This window comes from Nycticebus coucang, chromosome 10 (assembly GCF_027406575.1).
Source record: "Nycticebus coucang isolate mNycCou1 chromosome 10, mNycCou1.pri, whole genome shotgun sequence".
NCBI lineage: Eukaryota > Metazoa > Chordata > Mammalia > Primates > Lorisidae > Nycticebus > Nycticebus coucang.
Genome location: NC_069789.1, coordinates 58,596,634 through 58,613,112, shown reverse-complemented (window position 1 = coordinate 58,613,112; position 16,479 = coordinate 58,596,634). Strand labels below are relative to the sequence as shown.

The 16,479-nt window shown below is 46.4% G+C and overlaps 1 protein-coding gene across 6 annotated transcripts in view; it reads left to right on the top strand.

Moving 5' to 3' along the window:
* The window catches only part of ATP2B4 (ATPase plasma membrane Ca2+ transporting 4), a 104,352-nt gene that overhangs the window by 76,083 nt on the left and 11,790 nt on the right, over positions 1-16,479 (top strand). For all 6 annotated transcript variants that reach the window (XM_053605550.1, XM_053605552.1, XM_053605548.1 and 3 more), the window contains 11 exons: positions 206-448; positions 1,336-1,577; positions 2,855-3,086; positions 4,628-4,807; positions 5,530-5,617; positions 6,039-6,145; positions 8,167-8,358; positions 8,820-9,033; positions 10,851-11,062; positions 12,046-12,153; positions 13,932-14,108. In XM_053605550.1, coding sequence (XP_053461525.1) covers positions 206-448; positions 1,336-1,577; positions 2,855-3,086; positions 4,628-4,807; positions 5,530-5,617; positions 6,039-6,145; positions 8,167-8,358; positions 8,820-9,033; positions 10,851-11,062; positions 12,046-12,153; positions 13,932-14,108 — 1,995 coding nt within the window. The remainder of the gene's footprint in view (positions 1-205; positions 449-1,335; positions 1,578-2,854; positions 3,087-4,627; positions 4,808-5,529; positions 5,618-6,038; positions 6,146-8,166; positions 8,359-8,819; positions 9,034-10,850; positions 11,063-12,045; positions 12,154-13,931; positions 14,109-16,479) is intronic.

Here is a 16,479-nt window from a genome sequence, read left to right as displayed (position 1 = left end):
CTGTGGAAGAATCATCTCACTCAGAAGCATCAATGTTTATATAGCCCAATAGAATCTTAAGAATTTGACAAAAAGTGTATCTTGCATTTGAGTATGAGACTGGAGAAAGAAATGTAGAAAGATTTTGGCTAGGAAATGCCTTATGACCTATATCCACGAGAGCCCAGTTGGCTCACTCTCAAGTCTTTTTTCCTCTCCTTTGTAGAAAATGATGAAAGACAATAACCTGGTACGACACTTGGATGCTTGTGAGACAATGGGCAATGCCACAGCCATTTGCTCTGATAAGACAGGCACGTTGACCATGAACCGCATGACTGTGGTACAAGCATATATTGGGGGCACCCATTACCGTCAGATCCCAAGCCCTGATATCTTCCTGCCCAGGGTCCTGGAGTTGATTGTCAATGGCATTTCTATCAACAGTGCCTATACCTCCAAGATTCTGGTAAGCCTTTCCTTTGCCAGGGCACTTAGAATGGGTGGTTAGAAGGGAACACTCACTGTCTCTGAGACAAACTCCCTGTTGTTTAGTCTGCCTGAATTGCTGTGCCACCTGCCACCTGCCCCTTCTCACTCCTAAGTGAACATACTTGGCTAAGACTGGAATAATCCATGGGAGTAGATGGAGGGTTGGAGGAGAGACCCTACAGGAGTCTGTAGCCAGGAAAAGACAATTATCTCCAAGGAAACTCTTGTTGGCAGTAGAATTGAGCTTATCTGGAGTAAACTACTCACTTTCCAGAAACAAGGAAGAGGGTATTAGAATAAGACTCATGCAGGGTGAGACACCAGTACTACCACAAATTACAAACCCCTAATCCTTGGGAGGCTTGGGGATCATGGTCACCACTGACCTCTGTCTGCCTACTCTTGAAAAAAGCAAAAAACAGCTGCATACAGTGGCTCACACCTGTAATCCCAGCAACTCAGAAGGCTGAGATGGGGGAATCACTTGAGCCCAGGAATTTGGGACTAGCCTGAGCAACCCCATCTCTTAAAAATGAAAACAATTAGCCAGGAGTGGTGGTACCATACCTGTAATCCCAACTACTCAGGAGGCTGAGGCAGGAGGATCACTTGAGCCTAGGGGTTCAAGGTTACAGTGAGCTGTGATTGTACCACTGCACTCCAACCTGCACAAACAGAGCACAAGACCCTATTTCTAAAGATAAAAATGTTTTAAATTAAAGGAAAAAAAATCGAAACACAAACCTTGTTTCCTTCATGGGCTCTGGGCATCTGAGAAAGTTTTGTAAGTGAATGCTTCCCTTCCTAAGTTCTCTTCCTGGTCAAGGCATCTTATTCAATAGTCTTGTGTGTTTTTTCTCTCAGCCTCCAGAGAAGGAGGGAGGCCTGCCAAGGCAGGTGGGCAACAAGACCGAATGTGCTCTGCTGGGCTTTGTCACGGATCTGAAGCAGGATTACCAGGCAGTGCGTAATGAGGTGCCCGAGGAGAAGTTCTACAAAGTGTACACCTTCAACTCCGTGCGCAAGTCAATGAGCACAGTCATCAGGAGCCCCAGTGGGGGCTTCCGAATGTTCAGCAAGGGCGCCTCTGAGATCATTTTGCGCAAGTGAGCACTCATCCCTGCTTCTACCCTTTAAGATCCTCCTTCCTCGGCTCAGTGCCTGTGGCTCAAGCAGCTAAGGCGCCAGCCACATACACCTGAGCTGGCGGGTTCGAATCCAGCCCGGGACCACCAAACAACAATGATGGCTGAAACCAAAAATTAGCCAGGTGGGCCCCTGTAGTCCCAGCTACTTGGGAGGTGGAGGTAGGAGACTCACTTGAGCCAGGAGTTGGAGGTTGCCGTGAGCTGTGATGCCATGGCACTCTACCCAGGGCAGCAGCTTGAGGCTCTGTCTCAAAAAGAAAAAAAAGATCCTCCTTCCTCTCAGAAAGATCTGGGTGACACCTCCCATGCTGAACCGATGTGAATGGCAGGTAAACCTTCCAGCCAGGTGGTGACATAACTAATATCTGCGCATTTCCTAAGGCCAAGCATTGTATTTAAGTACTTTAGGTGGCTGATTTTATTTAATCAACTCAGTGAGGAGAGCACTCTTATTATCCCTGTTTAGTAGATGAGAAAACAGAAATACCATAGTTAAGTTACTTGCACAAGGTGATACAGCTAGTAGTAGCACAGCCAGGACTCAGACCGTCTGCACTTCCGTTTCCTACTCTGAAAACAGAGGTGGTAATACTCACCCTGCTCACGGGACTGCTACGCACCTCACTATGATTAAATGATTCAGTGTATATGAAATGCCTTGAACATAGCAAGCACTAGAAATATTAGTTCTGTGTTCTCACTTCTTTCCTATTCCCAAGTCTGATTAGAGGGAAATCACATAACTTAAAAAAAAAATGGTTAGGTCATCCATAGATCACTAAAAGTTTACCCCACTTGGGTACAGGGCCAGTAGGGCTGAATTAACCAGTGCCCCAACTTGCCTTTAGTCAGCATCTTTTAATCAACACAGTCTTGTTTAGCATCCCCCTCTACCATGTACCGAGTGCTATTCTAAAAACTAGGGGTTGAAAAAGTCTCTACTTTCAAGAAATTTAAAAGAGCAGGTAATCCACAAAGGACTCAGCATTGCACTCATACATGAATAAGAACAGATGACATGGGAGCATCACACTCTCTGATTACCTAGACCTTATTCCATCACAGGCCACCCCACCTTGGAAAGAGGGACTCAGCTGAGAGATGGATAAAGGAGAGGTTTGCACATGGAACAGTGTCTTTAGGAAAAATACAGATTGCCACAATGTCCATAAATGATTGTAGAAAGATGTTGAGAGGGAAGGCAGACCCTGCTTTCTGACTGTGCACCTCTCCAGGTGTAACCGGATCCTGGACCAGAAAGGGGAAGCAATACCATTCAAGAGTAAAGACCGAGATGATATGGTACGTACTGTCATTGAGCCCATGGCCTGTGAGGGACTCCGGACTATCTGCCTAGCTTACCGGGATTTTGAGGATGGAGAGCCCTCCTGGGACAACGAGAATGAAATCCTCACTGAACTGACCTGTATCGCAGTGGTGGGCATCGAAGACCCTGTGCGCCCAGAGGTGAGTCTTTGGCTTGGAGAAGGAGCAAGTAAACATGAATGGCAGTCTTCCCTGGCCCCGGACCCCTGGCCTATACATAGACCCAGTATGACTTAATGGGAAGTCACCAAGAGTCATAGAAAGTGGGGTACTCATTCCTTTTCTAGTTGTGACCCCAGACAAATCACCTGTTTCTAACTGATAGGAATAGAGATTTCTCTGCTTCCTGATTCTCAGAACTGCTGTGGCATGCCAAATTGATAGAATACAGACTTCCTAGAGTTAATGCTGTCTAGGGTGGTGAGAAGCAAAGGTTCTGTTGGGATTATTATTTGAGAGAGAGCTAGGATAACTATTGTTAAGTTGAATGAGGTCAGGCCTGTTATCCTAGCTCTCTGGGAGGATGAGGCAGGTGGATTGCTTGAGCTCAGGAGTTCAAGACCAGCTTGATGGAGCAAGAGCCAGATCCTATTTCTACTAAAAACAGAAAAACTAGGCCGGGCGTGATGGCTCTTGCCTGTAATCCTAGCACTCTGGGAAGCCAAGGCAGGTGGATAGCCTGAGCTCACAGGTTCGAGATCAGCCTCAGCTAGAGCAAGACCTCGTCTCTAAAAATAGCTGGCGCGTATAGTCCCAGCTACTCAGGAGGCTAAGGCAAGAGAATCGCTTGAGCCCAGGAGTTGGAAGTTGCTGTGAGCTATGACACCATGGCACTCTACCAAGAGTAACATAGTAAGACTCTGTCTCAAAAAAGCAAACAAACAAAAAAAAATAGAAAAACTACCTGGTCATCCTGGCAGGTGCCTGTAGTCCCAGCTACTTCAGAGGCTGAGGCAAGAGTATCTCTTGACCCCAGGAGTTTGAAGTTGCCGTGAGGCTACGATGATAGCATAGCACTCTGCCCAGGGCAACAGAATGAGACTCTGTCTCAAAAATATATATAAATAAATAATAATAATAATTGGGTGGCAGAATTAAAGGGATACCAACTTTGTCTTTAGCTGCCTTCTTTCAATCAACACATTCTTTCTGAGCACCTGCTGTGTGCTGGACACTATTCTAGACACTAGGAGATTAAAAAGTCTCTGCTTCTGAGAAGTCTGGACAGATGGAGTATCTGTTGAGGCTCAGAGGCAAGAGGAAGTGCCATGCATTTGAGAAACCACAAAAAGTTGACATGGTTGGAGCATGGGCCAGGTGGGCAGAGAGTGGTAAAAGCTCCTGCTAGAAAAGAAAGCAGTGGCCAAGTCTCAAAATGCCATCCATGCCTTGCTGAGGAGCCTGGATTATAAGCGGAAGAGCAAGTATTTACCCCTGACTCCTGAAGCAAATTTCTCCTTTAATTCATCGTACAATAAGGTAAGTTCAAATGTGACTGTTATGGGGTGGACGGAAATGAGTTATCACCTAGCAACATAAGATTGACCAGACTTAGCCTATGCCCCATGAATCTGCTCCTAGTGTGCCTCTCTCCTTTCCATAGTAAAGGGACAGATGAACAGGGGTGGCTTACGGGATCACCACCCTCATCTGTGCCTTTCCTCTTTCTTCACTGTCCATAGGTGCCGGAAGCTATTGCCAAATGCAAGCGAGCTGGCATTACTGTAAGAATGGTGACAGGTGACAACATCAACACAGCCCGGGCCATTGCCACCAAATGTGGCATTCTGACACCTGGGGATGACTTCCTGTGCTTAGAAGGCAAAGAATTCAACCGACTCATCCGCAATGAGAAAGGCGAGGTGGGTCCTGGGTGGGAGGAACCAGGGCCTCACTTGACGAGGGAAGGACGTTACTAGCTTAAGGCATCTGGGACATGAGGGAGAAAGTGGGTGGTTTCTATACTAAAATTTATTCACATAGAAACATCCCTTTGTACCAAAACTGCTCAGATGGTAAAATTGGGAGTTGTCTTTCTTCTTCTTCCTATCTCCATTCACAACCTGTCTTTTCAGATGATGTCACCACCTTTTCGTGTCTTTTTCTGCTTTTTCAGTCATGGGATGATTTTGTAATGATTTCCCCCTACCCCACTCCTCATACGTCACTACCCTCTGGATAGCGATGGCTAATAGAGGACGTGCGTGGGTATGAAGCAGACCAAAGCGTTCCTGATCTACATAGAAATCAAACCTAAAACCTCAGACACACCACTTGGCCACCTGAGCCAACCATGAACAACCCTGGCCCAGTTCCTGTTAAGGGTAGAAGAATAGAGGCTTCGTTCCCAAGAAGGGAACTCTGAGGAAAAAGAAGAAAAAAAGGGCCTGAATGATCGCCATTAGTAAATCCACCCTTGGAGACTGAGTTGGCTGTTTTTTCTCCCCTGGAGGCCAGGATAAGACTCCCCCATGGGGCTGTGGAGTATCAGATCCCCCAGTAGCTCAAAGTATGTGGAGAAGTAAGATTTCCTGGAATAGTGGTTCTGAGTTTGACTGATCCAGGTGTGTTCTGGTGTTGACAGGTAGAGCAAGAACAGCTGGACAAGATCTGGCCTAAGCTTCGGGTCCTGGCACGATCATCCCCTACTGACAAGCACACACTGGTAAAAGGTGAGATTGGTTCCCAAGTGGGTCCCTGTGATTGGTGAAAGTAGGCCAGGGCGAGAGCAGGTAAGAACCATCAGCTCAAGCACCTCTGCAGTCTAAGTCGGGAGGTCCTGGGAGAGTACCCAGGCTAGTGGGGGAACATACAGTTTAGCAAACATCTGAGCCCTTGCTGACTATGACATATAACAAAGTTGTTTTTAACAATTACCATATTGTGTTTGCCAGTAGTACTTTGAACTAGGCAGAGCAGGTAAAACTATTCTCATTTTGTAAATAAAGAAGTTTAAAGCTGAGAAGACGAGTAACTTACCCAAGTGACTAGCTGGTAGATGGAAGTGGTGCAGTCTGACCCCCAGGTCTCTGTCTTCAAATGGCCCCCGGTGGCATACCTGTGCTCACTGTGTCACGTGTCTCTTTTTGCCAGGGATCATTGACAGCACTGTTGGGGAACAACGGCAGGTGGTGGCTGTCACTGGTGATGGCACAAATGATGGGCCTGCTCTGAAGAAAGCAGACGTTGGTTTCGCCATGGTAAGTTCAGCACAATGTCTTCCTCTGCCTGCAAGCTGCCTTCTCCATCAGGAAGCCAGGACAGGCTGTTGGTAACTCCATCTCTGCAACCTATCTGGCCAGGGATAACATGTAATTGGGGACCTATCAAGTACAAAGAACAGATAACAAAGACAGTGAGATCATGAAGGATTATTACCCAGGAAAAGCAAGATGGCACCCATAGCTCAGTGGATAGGGCACCTGCCACATACACCAGGGCTGGCAGGTTCAAACCCAGCCCAGGCCTACTAAAGCAACAATGACAACTGCAACAACAACAACAAAAATAGCCGGGCATCATAGCGAGCGCCTGTAGTCCCCGCTACTTGGGAGGCTAAGGCAAGAGAATCGCTTAAGCCCCAGTGTTTGAGGTTGCTATGAGCTGTGACACCACAGCACCCTACTGAGGGTGACATAGCGAGACTGTCTCAAAAAAAAGCAAGTCCAGCTTAAATTTACCCACAAACATGGTGATATTATAGAAAATTCAGTTCCATGTGAGATGTATTCTCTGGCCACCACTGTTCAGTACTCTGCTTTTCACTTGTATGGCTGGGAGCATCAGAATCATTTGGAAAGTTATTTGAAATTACATATTCTAAGATTCATCTTGATTCAGTAAGGTCTGAGATGAGGACCAGAAATGTTTGTGTTTTCAACATGTATGCCAGTTAAAAGAGGTTTTGTTCAGAGAGGTTTTGAAGCCCCTAGATTGTATCCTCTTGCTTACATAGCTTATGATTGAACTGTTTGTGATTTTTTTTGTGTGTGTGGTTTTTGGCCGGGGCTGGGTTTGAACCCGCCACCTCCAGCATATGGGACCGGCGCCCTACTCCTTGAGCCACAGGCGCCGCCCGAACTGTTTGTGATTTTTAAGCAGTGGAAAGATATTTAAGAAGGAATATATCTTTAGGGAACCCTCTTTTTAAAAGAAATTTAGGAAATTTTGAGAATTTGCAAAACTCAGAATTATATAACAAATCACAAGTATCCATCACTCAGCTTCAACAATTACCAGCACTTGTCTCACTGACCTTCCCCACTCCAGCTGATATTTTGAAGCAAATGAATCATGTCATTTCACCCATAAAAAATTCAGTACCATAAAATATATCTAAGAGAATCATAATACCATTATCTCATAACAAAATTGATGTTTCCATACTGTCATGAAGTATCTAGTCGGTGTTCACATTTTCTTAATTGGCTCATAAACATGGTTTTTATAGTTTATTTGTCCAAATCAGGATCCACGTAAGAGCCATACACTGCAATATGGGCTGGGGATGGGAGGGATGGCTTTGCAGAGCAATTTGGGTTTAACTCAATGAGGCCCTAAAGATGGATAGGATTTAAATAGATGGGGAAAGAGGATGTTTCAGGCTTGGGGAACTGATATGAGTAGAAGTCTAGACTGTAAAGAGATTCAGAGGATTTGAAATACATCAGTAGATTGTGGGCAAAAAAATTGTCGTTAAGGGCAATGACTGCCAGGCTTAGCTCACTGTTTCAAAAGTGAGATGTTATTCAGAAACCTTTAGTGGTTGGTTCCCCTTTGACAGGATTTTGAACAAAGATAGAACCTCTGAACTACGCTGCCAGATCTCCTAGAGCAAAATGTAGAGTTTCTCAAAAGTGTGGAGGAGACAAGGCTTCAATGAGATAATGGCAATGGAAGAATTTGGAGGTAGAATAGATAGGATTGGTTTCCTACCTTTGAATTAGTTTCCAAGATAGAGGTTGTAGTAGCAGGGAGAAAAGGACATCAGAGATGGCTGGAATTCCAAGTCTGGGTTCAGTAGTAAGGCAGTGGCATCTGCCCCCAGCTCTCTTCTGTAGAGTGACAGAGACTCATTTTCTCTTCATTTTCTTTTAGGTGGCTAGCAGGCCCTCTAACATGTGTACCTACTTCTGAAGCTTCCTAGAAATCGGGGTTCAGGATATAGACATGGTCTGCTTTGTCCTGCATGACACTGTTTTCCTTCCCCATCTTACCTCAGGGTATAGCAGGCACAGATGTAGCCAAGGAGGCTTCAGACATCATCCTGACAGATGACAACTTCACCAGCATTGTGAAGGCGGTGATGTGGGGACGAAATGTCTATGACAGCATCTCCAAGTTCCTGCAGTTTCAGCTCACTGTCAATGTCGTGGCTGTGATAGTGGCCTTCACTGGAGCCTGTATCACTCAGGTGAAGGGGTGTGGGCAAGCTGATGTGGGACGGATGAGGCAAGGACTAAGGAACATGGGATGGAGATACATTGTGTCTGCTAAGGAGAAAGGGCTAGTAATGTTAGGGGCAGGAGTTAGCTCTACCAGGTCTACTGTCTCTATCTGCTTACGTGGAACGATAAGTTACCTGTCATTAATTAGCTCTTAGGTGTCAGCCACTGTGATGAGCACTTGTATGTGCTCTCTCCTCTTCACAGTCAGCCTTGCAAGGTAGATACTATTATCCCCATTTTGCAGATGAGAAACACAAAGCTCAAAGAGATTAGGTAACTTTCTCAAGGTCACTCCCCTAAAAGTGACCAAATTCACAGTCTAGGTGGAGAGCAAGAGCTAAGCCATCTCCAGAGCCAAGCGGGGGCTGATGCAGAGGTGGGGTGGTTTCCGAGGAAAGCTAAAAGGACTGCTTCTTCTTCCCACCAGGATTCCCCATTGAAAGCTGTGCAGATGCTGTGGGTTAATCTAATCATGGACACTTTTGCTTCATTGGCCCTGGCCACAGAGCCCCCTACAGATTCTCTGTTGAAGCGTCGCCCCTATGGCCGAAATAAGCCTCTGATCTCACGTACTATGATGAAGAATATCTTGGGCCATGCGGTCTATCAGCTTGCTGTCATCTTTTTCCTTGTCTTTGCTGGTGAGCCGGGGTTGGGCAGCAGCTGGAGTGCTAGATGGAGATGGGGGCAGAGAATGGCCTGAGGAAGGAAGGTAGCACAGACTAGGAATAAAAGCAGCTTCACCTACTGAGTGCTTCCTGTATTCCTGGTACATGGTGCATTGTGCTATTTTATGTAGTCCTCTTAAGAATTTCACAAGGAGGGGCGGTGCCTGTGGCTCAAAGGGGTAGGGCACTGGCCCTGTATGCCGGAGGTGGTGGGTTCAAACCAGCCCCAGCCAAAAACTGCAAAAAAATAAATAAATGAAATCACTATCTGTAGCTGATATTGTATCTACCTTTAAAAAAAAAAAAAAGGAATTTCACAAGGGTGGCCTTATTGTTTATATTTTTATAGATCACAAAAATGAAGCTCAGGTCCCATCATGAGTAAATAGTTGGGCTATAATGCAAACTTATGTCTCCTGACCCCAGTGCATATAGTCTTACCACCATGCCACACTGCACGAAAGCATATTAACGGAACAAATAGAAGGAGGGTCAGATGGGGAAACCAGGGCTAACATGTAAAATATTTAATAACTTGGAGGCCAGGCAAGGTGGCTCATGCCTGTAATCCTAGTTCTCTGGGAGATCAAGGTGGGTAGATTACCTGAGTTTAGGAGTTCCAGACCAGCCTGAGCAAGAGCGAGATCCCCTATCTAAAAAATAGCAGGGCAGGTGGCGCCTGTGGCTCAAAGGAGTAGGGCACTGGCCCCATATGCCAGAGGTGGTGGGTTCAAACCCAGCCCCGGCCAAAAATTGCAAAAAAAAAAAATAGCAGGGCGTTTTGGCAGGCGCCTATAGTCCCAACTACTTGGTAGGCTGAGGCAAAAGGGTCGCTTGAGCCCAAGAGTTTGAGGTTGCTGTGAGCTAAGATGCCACAGCACTCTACCATGGGTGACAAAGTGAGACTTTATATCAAAAATAATAATAATAGGCTCAGAGCCTGTAGCTCAGCGGCTAGGGCACCGGCCACATACATCAGGCCTGGTGGATTCGAACCCAGCCCGGGCCTGCCAAACAACAATGACAACTACAACCAAAAAATGGCTGGGTGTTGTGGCGGGCACCTGTAGTCCCAGCTACTTGGGAGGCTGAGGCAAGAAGATCACTTAAGCCCAAGAGTTTGAGGTGGCTGTGACCTGTGACACCACAGCACTCTACCAAGGTCAGCATAGTAAAACTCTATCTCAAAAAATAATAATAATAATAAATAGCTGGGTGTTGTGGTGGGTACCTGTAGTCCCAGTTACTCAGGAGGCTGGACTTAAGCCCAAGAGTTTGAGGTTGCTGTGAGCTGTGACGCCACAGCACTCTACCCAGGGCAACAAAGTGAGACTCTGTCTTAATAAATAAATTAATTAATTAATACATAAAATATTTAATAATTTTAATAACCAGGCTCAGTGGCTCATGTCTGTAATCTGAGCACTCTGGGAGGCCCAAGTGGCTGGATTGCTTGAGCTCAGGAGTTTCAGACCAGCCTGAGCAAGAGAGAGACCTGGTCTCTACTAAAAATCGAAAACCTAGCCAGACATAGTAGTGCACACCTGTAGTCCCAGCTACCTGGGAGGCTGAGGCAAGTGGATTGCTTGAGTCCCGGGGTTTGATGCCACAGCACTCTAGCCTGGGGCAACAGAGTGAGATTCTGTCTTTTAAAAAAAATTAATAACAAGTATAGTTCAGATGCTGACCAATCGTAATGGAAACCAGCCATAAGCAACCCGTAAGTCCAGACCAATGTGTTCTGACTCCTGGTTCAGACCACACTTACTCTCCAGTGTTTCTCTTATCAGGTGAGAAATTCTTTGACATCGATAGTGGGAGGAAGGCACCTCTGCATGCACCACCCAGCCAACACTATACCATTGTTTTCAATACCTTCGTGCTGATGCAACTTTTCAATGAAATCAACTCCCGAAAGATCCATGGAGAGAAGAATGTCTTTGCAGGCATTTACCACAACCTCATCTTCTGCACTGTGGTTTTGGGCACATTCGTCAGCCAGGTGAGATTCTATCCAGGGCCGGGGTAGCATTTCTGGGATGATAAAGGCCAGAATCTGGGAGCCACTGTGCCCTAAGTACCCAGGAAAAGAAGTGAGGGAGGGATGGGGACTGATGCCATGAGCTTGAAACGCTTTGGAGTTCCCAATTTGCTTCCATTTGTGCATTGCTTTGGGGTCACAACCCAGTCTGCCTGTGAATAAAATAAGACTTGTAGAATCTTTTCATTATCTTTCTAAATACACAGAAATTTCACAAAGTGACCAAGAGAAGGGTCACTCTCTCTGCTTGCCCCTTACCATGCCTCCTGCTAGCATACATGAAACTTGTCTGTGCATATAGTAGGGACTATCTCCCTGTCCCTTTACCTTTGTTTTGAATGGGCTTATAGTGGAAAATGCTGGGTGATTCTACAGAGAAATATTGGGATGGTGAACGTGTAGTTGACATAGTCCAGCTGGGGCTCCTCCTGTGGGAACCAGGGTCAAAGGCGTAGCTGCCCTGGTGGTAAAAGGATTGAGCCCCTTCTTTCTTGCCCTAGTCAGAGGTACACTAAAACGCCTATGGATACAAGAGATTCTGAGCTTGCTGTGGAACAAACAAGCTCCCCTCCAATCCCTCAGCAGGGTATGTCCCTTAACTTGCCTTCATCCTCAGTTCTCTTGTCCATTGTTGTGCCTTCTCTTTGTCACCCACTGGCTTTAGTCACAAGAAGCCTCCAACTCCACCAGCTCCCCCAAATCTTACGTTCATCATAATCATAGTCACTATGTCTGTCTCCTCATCAGAGTGCTCTATAAAGACTATTTGTCTCTGCCTCTCCTTCCAGATTTCTTCTTTCCCCTTCCCCAGCAAGCAAATCAGGACTTCCACCCCAAGAATCCTGGGGCAGGGGAGATGATGTGGCTTTGGTGGCATTGGCTGGAGGACTGTTTTTCTGTTAGTCACCTCCCTGATGGCAGACTGCCCCCTTTCTGTGTCCTAGATTCTCATTGTGGAATTTGGGGGTAAACCCTTCAGTTGTACAAAGCTCAACCTGTCGCAGTGGTTGTGGTGTCTCTTCATTGGGATTGGAGAACTTCTCTGGGGCCAGGTGAGTATGGGCACACCTTCCCCTGCCTTTGCATGGCCTGCAGGTCCCCTCTCTTCGGCAAGAGACTGAGCAAGCAGTTGTGCAAACTCCCCCCTCCTCATCTTCATCTTCTCCTCTCTCCTAACCGTAGGATCCTGCATGGGACAAGCAGTGCCTGCCACACACGTCAGTGGTTCAAGATTTTCTCTCTAATGATGCCTGGAGGCAGGAAAATTCCTTAGCTTCTCTGAGAAGAATAGAACTTTTTTTTTTTTCTTTTTTGAGACAGAGTTTCCCTTTGTTGCCCTTGGTAGAGTGCTATGGCATCATAGCTCACAGCAAATTCACTCAAATTCTCAGGCTCAAGCAATTCTCTTGCCTCAGCCTCCCAAATAACTGGGACTACAGACACCTGCCACAACACATGGCTATTTTTTAGAGACAAGGTCTCGCTCTGGCTCAGGCTGCTCTTGAACCTGTGAGCTCAGGCAATCTGCCTGCCTCGGCCTCCCAGAGTGCGAGGATTACAGGAGTGAGCCACTGTGCCCAGCCCAAGAGTACAACTTTTTAAAGGAATTTCTCTTAAAAAAAGAAAAAAAACTGAAGCGTTGTCGAAGTGGAAGAGTTTGCAAAGCACAAGTCCTTATTCCAATGAATCAGCAATCTGTCTCTGGGCTGCGTGTGGACATATTTGGGGCTCCCCATCCTCTTCTATTTCTCTCCATGGCTTTCTCTAGGAGAAGTGCATGACTTGGCCCAGCATGGGGCTCATGCCTATAATCCTAGCACTCTGGGAGGCCAAGGTGGGCGGATTGCCTAAGCTCATAAGCTTCAGAGACCAGCCTGAGCTAGAGCAAGACCCCATCTCTAAAAAACAGCCAGGCATTGTGGTACGTGCCTATAGTCCCAGCTACTTGGGAGGCTGAGGCAAGAGAATCACTTGAGTCCAAGAGTTTGAGGTTGCTGTGAGCTATGGCACCACAGTACTCTACAGAGGGCAGCAAAGTGACACTCTGTCTCAAAAAAAAAAAGACAAAAAGCAGAGCTTTGATAGTCTTCCCATTTCAGAACACCTGGCTGTATGTTGGACTGCCCATATTCCCTCTTTCCCATCTGAGCCCTGCCTACTCCTCATCTTGTTTGTAGAGAACTGACTGAACTCAGCAAGTGATTTATTTTGAATTTCACGCCAAACCTACTCCTCCATATCTTCTGATAATGTGTCCCCTTCTTTCATGGACGGTCCCACCCACTTTGTCACTTAAAGCCAAAGCAAACTTTTAGTATCCCTTCACTACATTTTTATAACACAGCACTATTTTGCTTGTGGTAACTAAGAAGGGAGCCACTCACTTCCAATCTCCTTCTCTAGCTCTTGCCCATATATGTGCAACGTGACCATCTTCTCTCCAGATTTGTTTTCCCCCAGGTCATGATCTCTGTCTTTTCCTAGTGGACTATACCTTATAGTTATGTTTCTCCTAAAAGACAGGTAGCAAAATGGAGAAGGAAGAAGTAAGACAGAAAGAGGGAAATAAAGTAGGTAACTAGGCAGATGGCTGGTAGATAACTTAGAATATAAGCTCTCTTTTGTATGTCTGTAAATGTAAAAACCTTCCTGAGAGCTGAGCAGTTGGTGGGCACTTGGCGAATACTGCTTGAACAAATTGGTGCTTCTCCCAGTGGAAAGAGTGATAGGGCAAAGAGTAGCCTACCCAAGGGCCTGACCCATGCAAGTTGGCTGACAACTCTTTTTACCCTGATTCTGATGTATTCCCCTTCACTGCACCTGTTCTCAGATCATCTCTGCAATACCTACCCAATCCCTGAAGTTCCTGAAGGAGGCTGGGCATGGCACGGCCAAAGAGGAAATCACCAAGGATGCTGAGGGGCTGGATGAGATTGACCATGCAGAGATGGAGCTGCGCCGAGGCCAGATCCTCTGGTTCCGAGGCCTGAACCGCATCCAGACTCAGGTACTCAGAGAGTGGCCTATCCTCCCCCTAGGGAAGTGCTGGGAGGGAGGCAGTTCTTGGTGGCCAGCATCTCTTCCCCCTAAAGGTTTACTCCTGATGGAATGGGCAGCCCTAGCTCCCTAGCTTCAGGGCACCTGGAGTAGAGGCATCTATGTGAGCTTCCCTGAGAAGAGTAGTCAAAGTAGCCAGGCCACGTACACTCTTAGCACAGCCCTTTAGCTTTGTGTTGACTCTGAAGCCCACTCTTCCCGCTTCTGTTGAGTGGGCAAGCTTCCTGCATCAGGTATCTCACCCCAGGGTGGGAAGTAAATATTCTTAGTCTTTCCCTACCCTTCAGAAGGAAGGAGTTAGATAATATCTCCATGCCAACATCCCCAGCAGACGCTTAATGTCCTCACACTGCCATTATGGTAATGGAGGTTATCTGGAGGGATCTTTGTAAAAGAAACTCACCTTCTTTTACTTTCTCTTCCCCACTCAAAACTGAGGCCCTGGTGGGGAATCTGATGGTTTGATGAATGTAGTGATAGTCTCTCAAAGCCTTAGTACCTCTTACAGGTTCAGACTTGCTTTCTAACAAGGAAGAAGCTATAATTTCTTCAGACCTTTTCCTTCATTGGATTTCTGAAATGGGATAGAAGCTTCTCCTGCCATTCTTACGTCCCCTGCCTACAGCCCTACAGTAACTCCTTTTTTCCCACTTCTCATGCATCAGTTATAAATACCTTCTCTTGAGTGAATGGGCTGGTCTAGACCCTGATAATCCCATCTTTCCCTGCTCTAAACCCCCAGGCCTTTATTGTTTTACTCCTGAGATTCCCCAGCTCAAGAAACTCTAAAGTCCAAGGTCTCAAGTGTGATCTCCAGAGAACAGGCCTATTTCTCTCTGTTTATCAGCTGGAGATCCCAAAAATAAGTTTTACTCTCTAAAATCAGCCTTGTAGACAGTCTAGAAAGTTCCCCAGTCAACTCCACCTCCTTAGTGTATGGGTAAGCTAGGTGAAATGAACATTCTAAACTACATAGCTGGTAGGAACTTACCTCCCAGGGGCAGGACAATAGATGGGAAAGAAGGGATAGGTGGGGGAACCCTGGGGTTCCTTTGCCCTCTCTCAAGTTGTTCCACCCAGAAAGGAAAATGCCAGCAGGACCTGCACAAAGTGCCTTGTGGCATCCAGAGTTCCCATGCCCACTCCCGACTCCACCCCCTCCTCCAGGCTGCTGAGTCTATCAAGTGCCCTAGAACCTGGCACCTTTGGCTCCCGTCTCTTAAGCCCCCAGTGCTTTCCTTTGGGTTTGCTTTTTTCAAAATAACCTGTCTTTGCTTTTCTTCCCTTTTAGGATCACCTGCCTCCTTTTCTGCTATATAATTTTTTTTCTAGCCAGGATTCTCTCATTCCAGTACCTCTTTGCTCCTTGCCAGCCTTCTGTCATGGGGTGCTGAGATTCATGGGTCTTCCTTCCCCTCCAGTACCAGTTGCCACTCTCTTGACTACACACCTCTCTGGTCTCACTGCCTACATAGCTTTAGGCATACTACCTTTCCCTGTTGGAACATGAGACAGTTGGGCCAGAACAGCGCTAATGCTTACTAAACTTAAGCACCAGAAGCAATCTGTTAAAGATGCCACAGTGACCAAATCCATACCATTTTATGGTGCATCTGCCTCTGTGGGCAGACGAGGCTACCTGTGCTAATGTGCATCCCAGGTGCCCAAGGCCCACTCCTAGCATCAACTCTTCAGCCTCAGGAGGAATCTAACAAAATCTCCTGTGCAGTCGCAATGGTTGATCTTTGTTGTCATTCTCATTTTAACACTCAGGAGTCGGAGGTTCTGCCAAACTATTATCCAATTCTAGATGGGATTTCTCCTTTCAATTCAGGGGTGGAGAACCTGTGGCCTTCTAATTTCAAGATTGTTCTTCTTTAAGCACCAAAGGAGGCAAGAGAAACTTCATCTTTCTCTACTGCAACCCTTTTAATAAAAGAATTAGTTCTGTAAAATTTGGATTCAGTCAAGAGGGTGTACTTAAGGCCCTTAAAGCTGCAGGTTCTCCACCCCTGTTTTGGAAAGTCAACATGAGATCTAAGTTCATTGCGGAGGTTGGGATTTTGCAATAATGTAACTTTATAAGACCTGGAACCTTCTCAAATGTAAACCCCCTCCCTCCTACAAGGTCAGACTCCCCATGTGAGGGAGGGGTGGCATTTTAGCTCAAACTTTGATCTGGGTCCAGAAATTAACCCTAAACATTTCATGGCTTCTCGGGAAGCTTTATAAATAAAGGTAGCTGTCTAACTCGCAAGGGGTCAGTTTTCCTATCTTCTGGGGAGATGAGGTCAGATTGCTAGAATCAGCACCTTTTCTAC